The sequence below is a fragment of the Molothrus ater genome, chromosome 1, assembly GCF_012460135.2.
Source record: "Molothrus ater isolate BHLD 08-10-18 breed brown headed cowbird chromosome 1, BPBGC_Mater_1.1, whole genome shotgun sequence".
In the NCBI taxonomy this organism is placed as follows: domain Eukaryota; kingdom Metazoa; phylum Chordata; class Aves; order Passeriformes; family Icteridae; genus Molothrus; species Molothrus ater.
In genome coordinates, this window is record NC_050478.2 from 111,316,575 (window position 1) to 111,337,285 (window position 20,711).

The 20,711-nt window shown below is 38.4% G+C and overlaps 1 protein-coding gene across 1 annotated transcript in view; it reads right to left on the reverse strand.

The window, feature by feature from the left end:
- The window catches only part of PRKDC (protein kinase, DNA-activated, catalytic subunit), an 82,895-nt gene extending 62,550 nt beyond the window's left edge, over positions 1-20,345 (reverse strand). The window contains 23 exon segments of the mRNA XM_036403886.2: positions 903-993; positions 2,835-2,941; positions 3,421-3,580; positions 3,947-4,066; positions 4,427-4,513; positions 5,585-5,744; positions 6,414-6,529; positions 6,973-7,122; positions 7,425-7,562; positions 8,762-8,811; positions 9,858-10,026; positions 10,853-11,017; positions 13,116-13,262; positions 13,468-13,625; positions 14,619-14,649; positions 14,740-14,795; positions 15,337-15,436; positions 16,108-16,220; positions 17,185-17,293; positions 18,639-18,713; positions 19,515-19,607; positions 19,696-19,772; positions 20,204-20,345. Of these exon segments, the coding sequence (XP_036259779.2) occupies positions 903-993; positions 2,835-2,941; positions 3,421-3,580; positions 3,947-4,066; positions 4,427-4,513; positions 5,585-5,744; positions 6,414-6,529; positions 6,973-7,122; positions 7,425-7,562; positions 8,762-8,811; positions 9,858-10,026; positions 10,853-11,017; positions 13,116-13,262; positions 13,468-13,625; positions 14,619-14,649; positions 14,740-14,795; positions 15,337-15,436; positions 16,108-16,220; positions 17,185-17,293; positions 18,639-18,713; positions 19,515-19,607; positions 19,696-19,772; positions 20,204-20,345 (2,614 nt within the window).
- Between the last annotated feature and the right edge of the window lie 366 nt (positions 20,346-20,711).

Below are 20,711 nucleotides of genomic sequence, written 5' to 3' on the forward strand. Positions count from 1 at the left end.
ACAGAAAATGGCTACATTTATAGCCATTTATAGCTATCTCCTCCAAAGAAAACTGGTGCACTTACTCCCTTCTCTCCCTATATTCCCATATTAAAATCATATTTAACAAAATCTGACCACATTTTGTATTTAATTTTTAGAGAATAAGGCTACTTTCCCCCAGTATTTTTGAGTAACTAACAGAGAAGTACTTGGCAGAAAGAAAATTGATTGTAAAGGCAGAAAAAACAAACATAAGCATGCAAAGAAAGGGAAAAATGCATAACACTACATTAATTTTTAGATTAACTAAATTTTGTGCTGATTCATCCCTTGAATCTCATGGGCAGGTACTTACACTATGGTTTCCATTTTTATTAGCCTGTATGATATTTAATATGTAAATTATAAAGCTTGTTCATGGACTGGACAGAGAAAGGGAGAAAATGTCTTTTTTTTGAGGAGCACCCAAATGGAACTCTAGTACTCACACATACTAAAGGCATGATGTACCTTAAACTCACAAATGAAAAAGTAAGCTTGCTGAGATTTACACAATTCATGACTGCAGCTCTTAAGTACTGAGAACTGTAGTAGAGGTAGAAATAAGTACTAAGGAACTACAAATTGGAGCAAAGTTTTATAATGGCTTTGCAGCCAGAGGATGAAGGGTAGAGTAAATAAAACCATATACTCAGATGCATAGTTTTTTACTTTCACCTGTAGTTTCCTAATCACTTTCCCCACTCCATATTAAATTGGTGAGTATTTTGCTCTACTGAACTCCAGAACTGAACAAAAGTAATTTTGCTTAAACGAAAGCAACAAAAACCAGGTATATGAAAGTGATGTTGAGGCCTTAATGAAATCTACTTTCTAAGGAGACAGCAGAGGCATATAAATATTTTTGACAGAATACTCACCTGTAATTAAGTTGTGGTTAATCTGCCCTCCCAAAGATCCAAGAAGGCGTGCTACTCTAGTCCTTACTGCTTCCAAGGAGGGACTATTATCCTAAATAATTCAACAAATTAATATTAGTGACAGAAGAGTTACTTCTATAGAGAAGTCATTTGGTTTACAGAGTAAATGAAGGTCTTATGGCTCTTATTAAATGCAGATGAAGAAGGTGAAATGGAACCATGAGGAGAAGAATTGCATCAAACAAGAGAAGAGCTTTGGTTTAGTAAACAGAAGAGGCCAAGACTGGAAAGCATTTTCATTCCACTGTGTGAGCTTTCAATTACCATTTCTCAAGTAAAATTTTATTACCACAGGTAACATACCTACAGAATGACATAACAGTGCAGAGACAAATCTGAAGCAAAAATTGTTCTTTTCATTTGCTTTAATTCCAGAACTTAAGCTTAGATCTGTACCTACATAGAATCACAGGATCATTCTAATCACAGGATTAGAAAAGACTTCTGAAGTCATCAAGTCCAACCATTAACCCAGCACTGCCAAACTCATCACTAAACCATGTCCTCAAGTGCCACACCCATATGCTTTTGAACACTTCGGGGATGGTGATTGTACCACTTACCTGTGTAGCCTGCTCCAATGCTTAACAACCTCTTTAATGAAGATATTTTTCCAAATGTCCAATCTAAACCTCCTCTGGCACAATCTGAGACCCTTTCCTCTTGTCCTGTCACTTGTTACCTGGGAGACCAACCCCCACCTGGCTACAAGCTCCTTTCAGTTGTGAAGAGCAATAAAGTCTCCCCTGAGCCTCCTTTCTCCAGAATCAACAGTGCCTCTCTCAGGAAACTGATTTTCAGAAGCAGCCTGTATGGGATACAAAATTAACTAATTTTGTTTCACAGAATCACAGAATGACCAAGGTTGGAAGGGGCTGCTGCAGGTCAACTGGTCTAAACTCCCTTCTCAAGCAGGGTCATCCTAGAGCACAGGCACAGCATTGCATCCAGACAGTTCTGCAATATCTCCAGTGAGAGTGACTCCGCAATTTCTCTGAGAAATCTGTCCCAGGGCTCGGTCAGTGCACACTGAAGAAGTTCTTCCTGATATTGTATGTAACTTCCTGTGCCTTAGTTTCTGCCCATTGCCTCTTGTCCTATTGCTTGGCACCACTGAGAAGAGCCTGGCTCTATCCTCCTGACACCCTCCCTTCAGATACTGATAGATATTGATGAGGTCTCCTCCCAGTCTTCACTTCTCCAGGTTAAATAGGCTGTGACCCCTTAGCCTTTCCTCATAAGAGATGCTACAGCACTCTAATCATCTTTGCAGCTCTCCACTGGACTCACTCCAGGAGTATCATGTTTAAAGACAACCAGGCTGGAAAGAGTTCTGTATATAGGAGTAATGTCACATCTAAAAAGAGGTTTATTTCAAGTTAGTTTGTGTAGTGGAATATACAAATAAAACTACACTTACATTTGAGAGGCCACTGGACAAAGTAATACATATTGGCCTCTAAAGACTGTAAGCCTATCCACAAGACAATTAAAAATCCCCCAAATGCTTAAACATTCACAAAACTGTATTGCCTACTACAAAGCTGCTAAGCTGGGACTGATTTTGGGTGTTGGGAGTCAAATTTTTCTTGCCATAATGTATCAGTGTAGCAGTGATACTGACTTACAGGATTTCTACAGTGTCCCTTCCCTGCTTAATTCCCATCCTCACCCTAGAATATGACATCTTTCCAGCTGTGCTGATGTAACAGCTTGTCAAGCCACACTGAAGAATGGAATTCATTAAACTCATCTAAGGTAGAACTAGCCCGCATTAAAAAAAGAAAAAAAAAGTATGCATGCAAGAAAGGAAAAGAAGCAGTGGGAAGAAAGGATTAACATTTAACTCTTAAAAAGAAAGAGGGTTCTTACCACTGACAATGTCTTTGCTTTTCTTATACGCTGTATCACAACTTTAGTACGTCCTTTCTGAGCTGCTTGAGAAAGTTTCCTTACTTCCCAGTTATTCTGGGATTCAACTGATGAACAAAAAAACCAGCATATCAACACCAGTTGATTGTACCAGCATCTCATGCACCTACTTGTAGTTTCGTTTAAAAAAAACAAACACTCTTATTTTGCCCATTTTTATTTTTAAAATGTGACAATTATTCTTTCACTTAAGATCTTTATTGAGGAAAATAATAAATAACTTTCTCTTAGTAAAACTAAACTAATTTAAGCAAAAAAAGGACATATCACACAGAAATAATAAATAAAATGGCAACAATTACTGATTGTTCGGCCAAAGCAAGTAAATCCTATTTTAAGAAAAAAGTGCATTTTAGGGTGTAAGGGAAGTTATGTTGTTCCAAACACAGAAAGTGTACAATATAAATAAAAAGTATGGCATGTCCACATGCCATAAAAAATATAATGTAAAATATAATATAAAAAAAATATAAAAAAAAATAATTTTCCTCTTCCTTAAGACTAGCAATTTTTTGCATGTATGTACCTGTAGATGTAGAGCTTTTCAAATAACCATCAAGAAGAGGCAGGACATCCTTGTAATAGGGCTGCATCATGTGTCTGGGGATGTGAGTTGACCAGTCTTCCAAAGCATCCAGGCCCAGATCAGCCATTGGGGTACAGCTAAGGCCCAGCTTAAATGCATTCTAAATGTAAAATACAAAACTATCAGCCTTTCACATTTATTCACTAGTGTTACTTAATGGTAAAAGAGACAAATTTAAAAGCATTTAGTGTACATCTCCCTTTCCAGTAACTTTTTCTGTTTAGCATCTCACTCAAGATCAGGACAGGAGATATTTTTGTATTTCAACACAGGCAATAAGAGATTCTGCTTAGTGCAAAAGCAAATTCCAACAATTTACTTTTTATCCAAAGATTCAACTAGTTTGCATTCTATCTCACTGAAGAACATAGAGAGCTTAACAGTTACATTAATACTGACTTTTCTACAGAATGTTTGTATGTATCTTAGGGAAAAAAAGTGTTAGCTGTACATCACTTTGACTCACCTGCAGTGCAGGAATATATGCTTTGATATCAAGCATGATGATGTCATGTGGTAAAGACAGCAAAAAAATCAGACAAGATGCCAACAATTCATCTTTATACTGCTTCATTTTTGCTGCGACCTAAAATGGAGATAAATAGATCAAGAACAAACATAAATATTTTGAAATCTTGACTGAATTGTATCGATACCCATGTAAAATAAACAAGCCCAAACCAATATTGGAATCTCATTCACCTGCAAACAGTTACCAGAAGTATTTATACTGTTATTTCTCAATTGTATATGAACTGGTGACCAATACACCTCTTCTGACATTGAAAAAACTGACCAGAAAGGATCTTAAAACCTCACTATCTTGCACAGCTCAAAAAGCAAGAATATCTCTACTGTGTATGTAAGATTTCTCAAAAGATAAAGTTTTGATTGAATCACATATGTTTTGTTCAGCCTAAGAAAGTTAGGGAGCAACATTCCTTACCTCCTTTCCAAACTTTACAAACAGTGCAAAGCAAGAGCTCTTTTCTGGGTCTTCAGGACACCTTCTGAGGCTCCTGGGGCTGACACCCTACCAAACAGAAACCACAAGTCAACACCCTTAAAAAGCACATAGTACTTTTTACTTTACACAAGTTCAACTCAGAATACATACATCATACTGTCCAATACAAAACTGGTGTCAGTGAAAACTTGAAATATATCTGAAATATATTTGATCTTTCAGAGGTTAGAAATTAACATTAATATGGTTCACTGAGGGTCAGCTTTTTGGCATATATTTAATATTAAGCAAATAAACAAGAGATATATGTCTGCAAAGCAGCTTTTCAATGGTTCAATTTTCTCTGCTCATACAACAAATCATAAAAACCCTAACAGTGGATGTCCTGGTGGCAAGAATGATGATGTAACAAGAAAACAATTTACAACAGTGTCCACAGTACAAGCATCTACACCAATGAGTTCCCAAATGTGCTTCACTTGGTGCCATCAGCAGCAGTGGCAGGGACAGCTCTGGGCTCTGTGTTGGGCTACACACCCACGTGTTTTAGTCCAATAGCTTCCAAACCACAGCTACTGCACCTACCACTGGGACATCACATTCCCTGTGGAAATCAGTGAGTGGAGCAGGAACACACTCCAGAAGTTGAGTCATTAACCCATACATGACTCTACTGTTCTGGTTAGATTGTTTCTATCCAAAATATCTTTTATACCACCTGCACTGCAAAGGTACCTCTCATGTCTCTGTTCACCCAGCTCAGGATTTTGGAACAGGCTGCTCAGGGAGGTCATGGCCTCTCCCTCTCTAAGACATTCCAAAGTCACCCTGATGAGGTCTGTGCCACCTGCTCTAGGAGACACTACCTTGGCAGAGAGGTTGAACTGGATGAATTCCAGAGGTCCCTTCCAACCCTAATAATTTGGAGATTCTGTGATTACACATGGATGGTGTCTCTAGAAGGTGGGCTTCTAGTCTAAATTTTGACTATTAATGTGCTTCCAATTCTGGAGGCACAGGAAGCTATAAACATTTGAAACAACCCAGTAACAGTTTCAATGAACTATCTTCCATAGGGAATAAAATACTACACACTAAGAATGGCACGTTACCCCTCCATTGGATAAAAGATCTCACCTCAAAGTATTTTATCCTCTTGGCAATTTTCAATGTAACTGAGAGCAGCTTGTAGAATCCACTAATAAGAGGTAGTCTTGTTGAATGTACAATAAGCTCATAACCAAAAGAATATACCCAAGGGTGAAAGTATTCCACATGTTTCTCTGGCAGTAACTCTCTAAAACCAATTCACAGAAAACACAGGAGGAAAAAAAGGAAAAAAGTAATCAAATACCATATTTTATTTTAAAAAAACTTTCATCTCAGTACAAGAAAGAAATATTGCTGCAACAGAGCATCAGACAGATAGAGAATAAATGCATGCTGCATTCTGAGTCAAGCACAAGAAGATTTTAATTTTGTTTCAGAGGGCAAGGCCATTTATTATTTATTATATCTCATTATTGAATTTAAACAAACACACATCCTCATATATCACATTCTATTACTGGATATCCACAGGCAACTAATGCTGTACCTTCCACATAATGCCCCTTACTGGTCTGTGAAGACTGCATCTCTGGTCTCTGAAGTATTTAGGATACATGGTCAGGATAATACTAGAAGTTTTAACATATAATGAATGACAACTGCACCCAAATAATGAAAGTGAATGCTAATGGATGTCTCTTGTATTCTTTTAAAAAACCTGAGCTGATGATCTTTTATGGGTTTACCTATGGCCCAGGTGTCTGAAAAACCCTTCCTGTCTCCCTCCTAATCATCTTGTGCATTTTGAAATATGATCTATCAAACTAACTCAGAAACAAGCATCTTAAACACATTTCACCTCAAACTTCTTCCAACCACTTTGTAACTTTCAAATTACATAAAAACATATAAATACCTGCAGAATTCCACTAGATTTATAAAGGCAATAAAATCTATTGGCTTCGTTGGTTGAAGGTTTGAAGCAGGGTCAGAAGAAGGCCCAACCAAAGCACTGTCATCTGCATTTCCATCCTGAAAATAAATGTGAAGAAAGAACACTAGATCTGTGACAACACAGAAAGCCTTTACACATTTTTTTTGCCACATTAACAGTCTGTCTTTTTCTAGCTGTTACTAGGTACTCTGAGAGATGAAGGACTAACAGTTGACACATCAGTCATTGAAAGGAAAAATAAGAGATGCCTGCTTCTAAGTAGAAAGCCAGTCGAAAAATGAAAAACAGTAGATTCCAGAGTAGAAAGTGTAAAGTAACAGGTGAACAGATGTGAACTTCTATTGATTTTGATGTTTCCCTCTCCTAACACTGCAATGCAACATTCAGAGATATTAAGAAAAACATTTTATCTAGCATAAATGTTACTTCAAGACACTAGGCACAATGAAAACAAAACAAGGGATATGATTTTGGTTCCCTTACAACAGCAGGAGTTAATGGATAGGTCCTCAGGTCTCACCTGTTCACTAATATCCAGTTTCTGAACAGTCAGGTCCAATTTCTCAATGATCTTCAAAACAGATTTTATAAGTTCATCATACAGGACACGACTTAGGGATTGCAGTTGTGCCTTTTCAGTAAGGAAGTTTGCATCTTCAAAAACACATTCCTTTGCAGGACAAAAATGTTTGTATTTCAAAACACAAATGAAAATTATTTCTTTAACTTACAAACTAACATCTACATGATCCTGAGAATCCAGTTTTAGATGTTTCTCAGCTATGAAAGCATAAATTAATCCCTGTTTAATTAATTTATCAGCCATAAAATCCAACTAAAACCAGAAAACAACCCTTCTAGAGCATGACATTTGGAAAAAGTCTGAAGTTAGAAAAGCAGCTATATGACAAGACTCAGGATCATGTTTCATTTTCCATTTCATTTTGTATTTCCATGTTAACTATGCTTTACCTTCATTGTGTCACAGCTCAGTAGACTTCTAAAGAGGTACAGATAGTCCTTATAAGTTGGTACTTTTGATCTTGGTGTTGCAACCTCTCCAGCTTCAAAGGCTTCTTCTGTTCCAGAAGTCTCTTTTACAGAAAAATCCTGAAGGGACACAATGTCTGTCAGACACATTGCTCTGGTGGTTTGACCTGGGTGCATGGCAGATACCCACCAGGGCACTCTACCACTCTCCTCCTCACCAGGACTGGGAAGGGGAAAATAAGACGGAAAAAAACTCACGGGTCAAGATAAAAGCAGTTTAGTAGCAAAGGATGACAAAAGATTTATTCTCTACTTCCTATCAGCAGGAAATGTCCAGTCACTTCCTTGGAAGTAGGGTTTTGGTACATGGAGCAGAAGCTCCAGAAGAGAAACGCTCTAATCAGTGCCACCCACCTCCTCCTTTCTGCCAGCTTTTCTTGCTGACCAGTCACCATATGGCATGGAATATCCCTTTGGTCAGTTTGGGTCAGCTGGCCTGGCTCTGTCCCCTCCCAAGATCTTGTCCCCCCAAGTCTTCTGGTAAGAGGAAAATGTTGGAGAGCCACCTTGATGCTGTGCTAGTGCTGCTCAGCAGTAGCCAAAATGCTAGTGTGTTATCAACACATCTCCACTTACAAATACAAGCACAGCTCCATGAGGGCTGCTATGGGAAAAATTAACTCCATCTCAGTCAAATCCCAGTACAACTGCCAATGAAACTCCCTGATATATGCAATCTACTACCTATATATGCAATATAATGTAACATTACTGCTGCAGGTAGAAATATGGAATGTTTAGTGTTCTCCATCAATCTGAAAAGAGCACAAAACAACCACCTCATTCCAAAAAAAAAAACCCCAAAAAACCTCTAAGGTTGTTCTCCTAGTGTTCAGTTATTTGAGACATTCTATAGTTACTCTGTTGCACAGGATTAAAAAGCTTTAATATCCTTGCTTAACACAAGCATTCAGTAACGTTTAAAATGTCTAAAATTTAACCTGGAAGAAAGCTGGATGACTTTAATTGCAACCTACTTTATTACAGACTATCTGACCAAACAGAAGTTTATTTCCTGCATTTTCTTTATCCAGCACAAGAGGAACATCTACACTGCGCTGAGCAGAGGCGGGGGTGAGAGACTTAAGAACAAATGAGCCAATAACCAATAACACTAATGGAGTAATAACAAAATGGATAGTACTGTTTTTGCTTCTTTGGACATTCCCTTCTTTACTAGGTTAGGTTGTCAAGAACTGGAATGGAATGTACACTCTAGGAATCTAAATGAAATAAATACGTTTAAACAGTCATTTTACCTTCGAAAATGTGATTGGCTTGGAGAAAATTCTGATTAATCCCTGATGCACTGAAACAAACAAAAACCAAAACTGCCTGAATAGATTTAAAAAGCATGGCATTCATATCACTCATAACATTAACAATGAAACAAATCACTTTTCTATATTCTGTCATGGTAAGGGATAGGCAAAAGAACACCGATTTTTTTCCTTTAAGGACAAAATAGCTCAGATCAGAGCCTTGACTCTAGAATGTTCCACAGGCAACCAATCCTGAATTTGCTTCTTACTACTTTTTCTCAATACTGCTTTGACTTTTTCCTGATTATGAATGACAACCAGGGCATCACTCATAATGCCCTTATTGAAAAGGCAACAGCCCCCATTTATGTTCGCAGATTTAAAAGCAACATAGTACTTGGCTGTACCACTTCCCAACTCAAGAACATGGGAAACAATGAAAATGCCCCAGCAACAGAGAAAAGTCACGATAAACAGTTGAAAGAAAAAAAAAAATTCTGAAAATCATTGAAAAGAAATGTCAGCTTGAGACTACTAGAATTGTCAGCTACCAGTGCTGACACACTCAGTATTACATTCACAGAACTATACCTAACTTCATGTTTGGAATTTTACTATTTAAGAGTTCCAGAGCATAAAAAAATTGCATTTGTAATAGAGATAACACTCACCCTATTTTCTGTGCTATTTTTAGGGGTAACTGAAAGGACACTGAACAGATTTTTGTACACTTTCCTATGAGATCCCTTTCTTCTCATAATTCTTCAGAGCAGGAATGCAAGTCTTATCACAAACATATGATAAGACATGTGATTCTCCTGCCCTAAATCATACCCACTTTGCTATCCAAAATGATTGTTAAATGCATTCTTGAAGTTATTTAACAGTGGATATTGGAAAATATCACCATGAAAACACTCAATCTCCATTATTAGAGAAGAAGACAAGCTTCATTTTTGATCCTGAATGGCTATTCCACATTTCTCTCCTAGAATCAGTTGTGCAATTTATGGGGAAAACAAAAAAGCAACCAAAGGAAAAAAAAACCACATGATCCCAAAAAACTCCAATGAAGTTAGTATCACAGACTTACCCACAGTGCTAATAAAGCTCCACAAAACTGGACCTTTTCCTGAGAGAGACAGAAACACTTTTATTATAGATCTGCAACAGACCAGCTGCATTTTTTCAGTGTACTGTGGAAAGCTGTTGATCTGCAGCACAACTAGATGTTCAAGAACTGGGGTGTATACCTCAGGAACCTAAAATAAAGAAAAACAAAACAACCATTATGCAAATTATGTGAAATTATTTCAGCATGTTACTTTGTTACAAGAGCTTGCTTGCATCATGATCTGCTGAGAACAAGAAGAGAGTTAGCAAGTGGATTCATCTGAGACATACAAAAACCCCAAACAAAGAAACAAACAACAACAACAACAAAATCCTCCCCAAATAAAACTAAACAAACAGAGTAAGAAAGCTTCCTGGACCACATTATGGAAAGTAGCTCCTGAAGAGATTAGTGCTTCAGTGAATATAGGTTTAAGCTTACCAGAAAAGTAGCTATTTAATTAAACAACAGCAACAGCATTATAATCTGTTTATCCACAACCACGTGAATACAAAATGTATGCCCCAATCTTACTTCACAGCTCCAGGTAAGATCCAGAAAGCCCTCTTTAAACAGACAGCATAACATCATAGCAGAATCAAAGTACCAGTCTCAGAGAACATGCTAAATATCAGTACCAAAAGGCAAAGCAGCACAGTGCTATAAACACAAAAAGGTTATGGCTATGTCTAAATAAAGAACATAAAATAAATAAAACATATTCATATTTGCCTACCATGGTTTTCATTTCAATGCCCTGTGGCATTTTATTTAGCATATTCAGTGCATTTTCTTTATTCAAATAAAATCCATTAGAGCATTCTCCTGATATTCTTCTCATCCCCTAGGGGCTAGATGTCATTACATTCAGTTAAATAAACACCTTTTACCATAGGTAGGTTCACAGCTATTACCTCCTCACACATCTGCAACTGCATAAAAGAATTGGGTGGTACTTTAAATACTCCACTTACTTTATCTATATGGAATATCACACTGGCAATGGACTGGAGGAAACTTGGTAGCTGATACAGATGGTCATCTATTGTTTCTGCTTCTGTGAGGAACATTTGCTTACAACGCTGAAGGAGCTCCACGTACATGTGGTCCACATCCTCAGGATGTATAGCTTTACAGGGCTTACAGAGAGAAAATAAAAACCTGGTTTGGCAATTTTGTTGAACTGAGCAAATAAGTGCATGCTGCAGCACTAAAACCCAGCCACGTCTTCACTGAACCATAAAAAGAATAATATTTGAGTTTTTTTCAAAAACTCAATATACCTGAAAAAAATAACTTCAAGTACTTGCTACATACATAAGAAACACAGTACCTGACATGGAGTATAATAATAGTTCAAATGCAGTGTAGTTTACTGTGAAAGTACTTGAACTTTCAGTGACATGACTTCATATTCAGAGTGAAAAACATGGGATTTGGCTGTAAATATCTTAAATATTGCACTATAGATGTTTAGATTCACTTATATTTTGAATTAGCTACTTTTAAAGTAATAAGTGGCTTACCTTAATGTAGCTTAACTGATTATCACTGACAGGTTACTACTATTAAACACTTAACTGAACAGTCCAAATTCTGAACTTTAACTGTTACAGGTCCTGTACAAACAGAACCTATTAAGACTATTCCTAAACAAGTGGAAAGTACCCCAGAGAGTAACAAAGGGTTTGTAATAAAGCTTACAAATTTCTATTGAATGATTTGTAAACCATAGCATGAACTAGGTCAAAACCAAATCCTTGTGGACAGGAACCAGGTCAAAGGCAAGAACTGTGGCAGGGAACTGACCACGGCAAAGAATGGACTGATTTATGTAAGAGTGAAATATGGCTGTTAGCTTAAAGGTTGAAAGTCTAAAGTCTAAAGATAGCCTAAAGTCTGTCTAAAAACATGCTGACAAAATAAAGATTACCCATTTATCACTTGCAGAACTTCAAGTAATATTTTAAAATTATTTCATTAATTAAAGTAATATTCTGCCTTGAAACGGAACCAAGCATGAACACAAGTTCAGTGCTACAGTCACAACTTGCAGCAGCACCAAGACTCTTCTTCCTCACAACCCAATATCTGATGCTTGGCCAAGATTTAACTTAAACACAGTAACCAGTATTAATATATCTTAACATATTAGATATTTATAGGTACTGGAGCATTAAATTTGTTAAAATTTGCAGTATTATCCTATATCTATATTTACATTATGCAATTTTAAGTTCTTGCATTCCATAATAGATGTTTTAATCGGGCTCTTTCAATTATCTGAAATACTTAATTTTTTCTGGAACCAATACCTTGAACTCAATTTCTTTCTACCTCATATCACAGAAGAGGAAGACTAGGTTTGAACAAAGCACATAGAAAATTCTACAAACAAATGCACTCTACTCAAAAGGTAGCAAAAAGAGGATTCAGCTAATAACCAGCTATTCTATTGCCATTCCTAAACTTCTCTAAATAATCTTTGAGATCATGTAACCTAATTTTTGCGTTGAGAGACAAATAAAAGCCAGTCTAAAATGTATTATATAAAAGTTGTGGCACCACCATCAAGCACAGAGGCTGCAAATACATAAATACCACCCTTTCTTTATTGAATTTGATTGTTATATTCCTATTTTAATTGACTGCTGACAGAAACTGGAAGTTGCTCCTAATGGTGCTTCCTGACAAACATACTTGCCATCCACATTGGTATGTAAGCACGGTTTTGTTTGCTGTTTCTTGTTGTATTTTACTTTGTGGTTGTTTCAGAAATCACCTCCTACTGTCCTGCAGTCTGCAGTACCTTTTAGCTGTTTGAGTGAGCTCTCTAAGAATCTCTGAACTACTTTCAGAGTGAAGCCTGGATTCTACCATTAAATACAGAGAGAGATAACAAGGTATTGCCTGTATCTAAGCAATTAAGCACATCCTGAAGTTTTGTGACAGCTGTATATGAAGCTCCTGTTTTTCCACTTCGGAACTTGTGCACAGGAACTAACTACAACTACAACTCAATGATGCAAGAGCTCCTGCTAGATTCAGTATACACTGGAAAATTTTCATCCAAAAGGTATTTTATAGTGTAAATTAATTAAGTCCAACACTTAGTGCAGAAACAGGAGCATTCCCTATTAAAAGAGCTGTGTAAAATTGTAAAATGCATGGTACATGAATTCCAGCTTTAAATGCTTTAAGCAAGCTCCTTGAGCAGAATAACTCCTCTGCACATACTGATGCAAAAAGCCCATATCCGCGAATGGCGATGGACAGCTCCTTGCTGCTCGAATCCATTCTCCTGATGGTTCCATAGAACTGCTCCATGAAGAACTGCAACTTGCTCTTGTGTAGCTCTGCATCCTTAGCCACCATTAGAGAAATCTGTAAAACAGATATAAACATTCCAGCATTTCACAAAAAATGACAGTAAGTCTTAGAAGATACTCTGCTTGTAATACAAAGCACTAAATAATAAACTACATTATTCATTAAATACATTCATTGAACTTCCAAGCACCAAATATTCCCACTATTTCAAGAAATTTAATTTTGCTTTAGACTTGGAGATCCCAGTGAAGTTACACACCTGCTTAAGGAATGAATCCAGTGCAGAATAACTGGCTTTCTTCAGCTCCTGATGCGTGTGGCCACACCATTTGCACATCACTTCATAGAGGGACATATAGTTGTCCAGGAGCAAGGCTCCAAACTGAGCAGAGTGCCAGCTGAACAACTGTAACCCAGCTGCAATTTAAAAACAATTCTCATTAAAAACCAGACTTACATTACATTTTACACAACCAACCCAGACTGTGAAAGTCCACATTAGGACTTTAGCTAGGCAGACCCACCACGACTGGAGGATATAAAATGTATTCCTCTAGTCTCTACTGATACTCTACAGTATCAGTACCTAAACATTAAGAACTTAAGCATAAAAACAACCTTCCAAAATCCTCTTATAATGTACACCATTATGGAACACATAGCTGTGTTCTGATGTAATTTACATTACTATTGAAAAAGAAAGGGATTTCAGGGGTTATAAATAAAAATTGCACAATTCAGAAGGATCTGGTTTTTGTTGTCCGGACACATGCAAAAGTCCCCTCCTCTGCCAAACTGTGATGCAGACAAATAAAAAATTCAGATTATAGGTAATTTCACTATTCAAAATATAAACATAAATGAAATTTCAAGATCCTTACTGAATTAACTGGGGAGAGGACAGACTACCTTTAAAGAGGGTTTTACCCCTCAGCGTTACCATAGGCCTAATACTCAAACCTTGCATTTTTGCAATTTCTGCATAAGCCACTCACATTTCACCAGCCAATTTCTAATCTTCCAATTTTTTCCCCCATTCTTTTTCTCCTTCTTCCAGTGAAATTTCTCTCCTTATTTTTTTTTACTTAATCCACTGTTGCACCTCTTTTCTCCTAATTAGCTACACTCGTCTTATTTTTACCATTTCTTTCTCACATCAGTTTTGTACTACTCCAGAGGGGCAAATGGCATCAAGTATAATGCTGCTATTCATAAGCTGATTAGACCTTGACTGGTTTAACCAAATACCTGTTAAACTCCATATTCCAATTTGAAGTACAGCAGCTTTCCCCCTGGCCAGCTTAGAAGATTGAAGACTAGAGACATCTGAACACAACCAGTAAAGCATAAACAATTCCAGACAAAAGACAGTATCCACCTCAGCATGAATAGAAATAGTTTACATCTTACCTAGAGGTACTGCATATCGCTTCTGATCAACCTGTAATACCAGAAAAGGTTTGTCACTCTGATTAACTCTTCACCAGGGCTAATTTGTTTATGCAGAACAGTTAACTCATAGCATATTTACCTGTGGGTTGATTGCCTTCATTGCAAAATCAAAAATCTCCTTTGCAGTCTGTGGATCTGTGAAACAATCCAATAGTGAGTATCTCACTACTAACATATAGTAGGCAAAGTGAAGACTAAGGTATTTTTATCAATGCTTGGTATGAGGCAGTGATACTGGAAAGCCTTATATATCTCATTTTAAGAGACAGAGACATTTTTTTCCTGAAATACTCAATTTGAAAAAAATTGTACATCTATATTAGCTGATTTTCTGAATATCTGTGTTTAAGTAGACTATTAAGAGAAAGACATCTCCATACAATCTGCATTCCATCTTCAGTGTAGCTCTCACAGCTGCCCAACATGTGGTAAGAAAATAGCACTTCAAAGATTTACATATAGAAAAACACTGATGAAGCCACTTCACACAAAGACAGATTACAAGGACTGTGTGAGTGTGTATTTTGCATAAACCATCTACTAACAGGGAAATTTTAATTCTGAGTTTACACACAGAAATGGTGCAACTTTTTGGCTGTGTAATTATTAAATGTAGAACTGTCTGTAAAACTGTACTAAAATGTGTCAGTGCCTTTCTCATAGAAAAAGAGCATACCTTCATCCACAGACTTGGTGAAGTTGTACATGAGTGCAACCAGTCCCCTCAGACACCCTGCTACAAGAGGCAGCTTGGGCCCCCTTGTAGCAGATGTCATCTGAAAAGAATAAAATACCCTCAAGCTAAGATAAATTTACACCAAGGTTTTCCAGCTCCTAGAAGTGTAGGTAAATAACTTCAACTTAATAGTTATATCAGAACCCAACTCTATGAAACAACTCCACAGAAACATCTTTACTCATGTCACATCATTTGGAGGGAAGCAGGACAGATCATTTGAAAAACATGGAAATGTTCCACCAAGACCAACAATACCAAAATTCAGATAAAATACACTAATGTTTTGAAAGTACTTAAAAATTCAGAAATATGAAAGTTCAGCAGAAATCTGATGTTCACCTCATGTACAAGAACTCTGCAGCCAGTACAGAACAAATCAGAAACTACCAGTGCATGACAAGGTACCACTTCCTGGGGAATGATCATCACACGCCATCTTTTCACAATGAATTGGCTCATTTGCTGTTATTGATGGCCTTGAATTTTCACTTAGAAAGCTTCTCAGAGCCAGAGAACACAACTTAAACAGTCTTTCAGGAAGAATTTATGATTGTCCAGCTAGATCCTGAGAAACTGTACTAGCCACAGTAGTATTCCAACAGCCAGAGCTATACACTTCAAAGGAAAAAAAACCCCTCTGAAAACAAAGCAATGAAAAAAGAAAACCAAAGCAAAAAACCAAAGAATGAAAAGAAATTCCAATCATACCTGCGTTTTAAGCTCTCTCAAATAAGCTCGGAATAGTTTTTCAGAGTTGTTAATCATGTCACTAGGCTGGACTTCTCCCAAAACTCCCAAAAGCTCATAAATCTTTTCCAATACTAGAAAGTAATTTTTAATATTATTAAGTCTTAATTACTGAAATAATTGCTTTTGACATTTCCAGTGCAATTCCTATTAACTTGCAACCATGAGAAGACCATCCCTAACAGTATAATTGCTGATTAAAGTGTGAAGCAAGCCTCTTTATATATATACGCACACATGCACACACACATATATATATATGTAGCCATATCCTACAATGTGAGATGAATCCTCCTCTCACATCAGTAAGTTAAACACATTTACTATATTTAAACAGGGCTCAGAAAACTTTAATTTAAAGGCCACATACACTGAGGAAGCAGTTGTTAAGGCCAACAGCTAGCAGAAGTTTCTAGACTTGAATTCTGACTGAAGGATTCCAGGCAGGCACAAATTTTATGAGACCTGTAAAGCCAAGACTTCAGCAGTATCTAGCCATAATGATCAAACTGCAGCTCATACTAATATGCCATAAATAATACAATCAGGCAAGGGACAACTGATGAGCTTATATTAGAGGTGACCAATGCAGGAACTATCATACTAAAACTGCAGCTTTGAGGACAACACTACCCAGGCTTAGAATAAGATAACAAAGAGCTTTACAATCATAGAATTATTTAGGTTGGAACAGACCTTTAAGATCATCAAGTTCAACCATTAACCCAACACTGCCAGGTCTCATCACTGAAACATGTCCCCAGGTGCCACATCTACACATCTTCTATGCATATTCAGCAATGGTGACTCCAGCACTTCCCTGGAAGCCTGTTCCAATGATTGACAGTCCTTTCCATGAAGAAATTGTTCCTAATATCCAATCTAAATCTCCCCTGGTGCAACTTGAAGACATTTTCTCTTATCCTGTCACTTCACTTGCCAATTGAAGGGCCCAGAACTGAACACAAGATTCGAGGTGCAGCCTCACTACTGCTGAGTATAAGTGGACAATCAGAGAGAAGAAAAACTAAGGCCTACCTGTGTCAGGAATTCTACTTTTTGCAGCAAGCTCTTCATAAAATTTATTAAATATCTCTCTAACTTTCATTTCTTCCATCAGACAGGAACGTTGTAAACTGTGAAGCAACTAAGATGGATTAAAAAAAAAAAAGGAAAACCTTTAGATCAATACCCCAATACTACTCAATCTAAATAAGAACACAGTTCATACATGTAAGTTCAGCTTCAAGTAAGCAAACATGCTATTCTATGAAAAAGAACTAAGGTCACTTGTCCAAAGAAGAGAAATGGCACGCAATCTACTTTAACTACAAACTACCTTCCTATATATGCATAAATATAAAATATACAACTTTTAATTTATAGTATACATATTACATATGTACACATCATGATCTACGTGAAACCTATACACAGTATGATTTATACATATGTACATATAAAGTCCACTAGAGCACAGGCTGAGCAAGTCTGCAGTAGCTTTTATCATACTCTATTTCTCTCCCTGCTAGTATAAAGCCAATCCAACTCACAGAACTGACTCAGAGTAACTCAGAAGGGAGTTTTGTTTCTCATAAACAAACTTAAGTAGGCACAAAAGCATTTACAGAAGAAGGGTCCAAATGCATTCAAAGGAACTACTGTCTCACACAGCAACTAAATTTCTGCAAAATGTCCTCCTCCTCCACACTTTCCAAATACTTTATCTTATATTGCAATAGCATATATAATACATAGTATTTTAAAGCAAGAATGCAATTGAACAGAAAAATTTCTCCTTAAATAACCGTAACAAACAGAGAGAGAGATCGACAACTGTCCCCCAAAACAAAATAGAGAGAGATCAACAACTGTCCCCCAAAACAAAATAGAGAGAGATCGACAACTGTCCCCCAAAACAATTGTGTCTTGCTCTAACAAATGAAGGAATTATATGCCCACATCTAAGCAACCTGCTAGAGATTACTGAAGACAATCTGTTGTTAAACATTTTCTTTAAACATCTAAACATTAGGTATCTCTCTTCCCTTGCTACATCAGACTACAACTTCCTAGCAAGAGGAAGAGGAGGGGCAGACACTGATCTCTTCTCTTTGGTGAGCAGTGACGGGACCCAAGGGAATGGCCTGAAGCTGTGAAAGAGGAAGTTTAAGTTGGATATCAGAAAACAGTTCTCCACCCAAAGGGTGGCTGGGCCCTGGAACAGGCTCCCCAGGGAAGCGGTCACAGCACCACACCTGACAACAGCTCTGGAAATGTTTGTACAATGCTCTCAGGCATGTAGGGTGACTTTTGGGGATGGTGCTGTGCAGGAGCAGAGTTGGACTCGGTGATCCTTGTGGATCCCTTCCAACTCAGCTTATTCTGCAACTTCATGATACAGATTTTCTGCATGACATAGTGTAACTATAGTAATACAACAGATTTTCTGCTTATCTAGCAACAAGAGAGATTTATGAAATGCATTTTACCTTAATCAGAAGTTCCAGCGCTGAGATTTTACATTTTGCTGCTCTCTCTTTTGTATAGACACTAAGACAAGTTTGCTGCAAAGGAAATAAGGATACCAATACTTGTAAGTGAAGATGGAAATTCAAAGACAGCATATTCTTCTACCTCTTTAAAGTATCTGTTCTTACAAGCTTAAGTTTTTTTTAAAAGATTAAAATAATATCTAGTCCTGGAAATGGCTTCACTAACAATACTGCAGCACTGTCTGCATAATAAAAAACCCCAACTCAAGCAAAGAAATTGCAGTTTCTGAAGTAAAAATTGCACAGGGCAAATTTTATACCTCAGTACCATCAGTCCTTAACAACAAGTAGCTACTAATTTATGATCAGAAACTTCAGTGGTGCAGTCAAGCAAAGCAGCATAGATGTTCAGCCATCCAGACTCCAGTAACCTCAGGTATTGCAGGTACCACCAATTTTTGTATAAATTGCAAAAGTAAGAACTTCTCAGGTCAATTTTTAAAAAATGGTAATTAAAATTAACCCTATAAAACATTTAAAATTTTACACTTAAATGGCAACTTTAGTTTGTATAAATTAGAAGTTACAACTACTATTTCCAATGAAAATAACTAATTTTCAGAACCAATATCTACTATGTTCTATAATGAAAAGTTAATAAAATTAAGTCTACAGCTAGACAAACAATTCCACACTGCTCTTACAGTTTATGTAAAATATTAAAATTATTTCAGCTCTAACAAGAACACTAGAGTTGGGCAAGGCTGACTGGGAGGGGTGAGTAAAGCTATGAATGTCATGACATGACACCCATCAGACTACTTTAAACTATCTGGCAAAAACCCTTCTAGGAAATAATTTTCATTTACCTACCTTAATATTACAGGCATAAGGATGAATTTTGTCACCAACTTTTTCCATAAAGACACAAAGAAACTTCAACGCTTCTTCCCTGCAATCTCGAAACTGAAAAGTTAAAAAATTTTTTTTGAAATGTGCAACATGTTGCTCATATAGCACCACCGAAACGCTACTTTAAAGTTTGCCAACTTACCTCCTCGATGCCGAGAGATCTCTGGATAAAGACGAGTAAGCCATGCTCCTGGGAAAACACCAGGGACAGGTGCAGCGCTGCAGGGAGGCAAGGAACCATCGGGTGGTTGGATCGCGGTCACCACCCACCCCATCCCCGGTGCAAAACGTGACCTGACACCTTGGGCACGAGTGACGCTTGTCCCCAGAAACACCACAACAAAGTGTGGATGCTACTGACCTCCCCCATGGCCTCGGGGCCCAGGCCTGTGCCCTCGCACCGGAGCCTGGCGCCGCTCAGGGCGGAGGAAAGCCGGCCTAGGGGCAGCTCAGCACAGAGGGGCCCGCACCCAAGTGCTTTTACCCCTGGTGAATGGTTATCTGCGGCAAGAGACCCCCCCTCCCTGGGAATGCCCGGTGCCACCGAGCGGGCAGCGCAGCACGGAGGGAGCCGGCCCGGGGCGTGTGTCCCGCCGCCACCGAGCCCTCCCCGGGCCCCGCTCGCTCCCCCCGCCGGGCCCGGCCCACACCCTCCTCGCCGCTGGCCAGGCTGGCCACGCAGGTCTCGGCCAGGCTGCGGAGCAGGCTGTATCCGTGCAGGGCGCTGCCGCCCGCATCGCCGGACTGCAGGCAGCGGTGCAGCTGGAGCAGGCACTGCTGCACCCCAGCCATACCGCCCAGGGCCCCGAGCAGGGCGAGGAAGCTGCGGGAAGGGCCCGCCTCCCGCCGCTCCCAACGCCGGCCGGGGGGCGCGGGCTGCTGCTGAGCTCAGGCGGGAGAAGCGCTTCGCCAGATCATTCCCAGTCGAATGAGGACCGGCGGCAGGGAAGAGCGTTTCGGGCGCTTTTGTGTCTCTCGTCTCAGGATGGGCTCAGGACACACACACACACAGAATGACAGAGTGGATCAGGTTGGAAGGGACCACAGTGGGCCATCTGCTCCAAACTCCCTGCTCAAGCAGGCACACGGCCAGGATTGCATCCAGACAGTGCCTTCAGTATCTCCAGTAAGAGATTCCACACCCGCTCTGGGCACTGT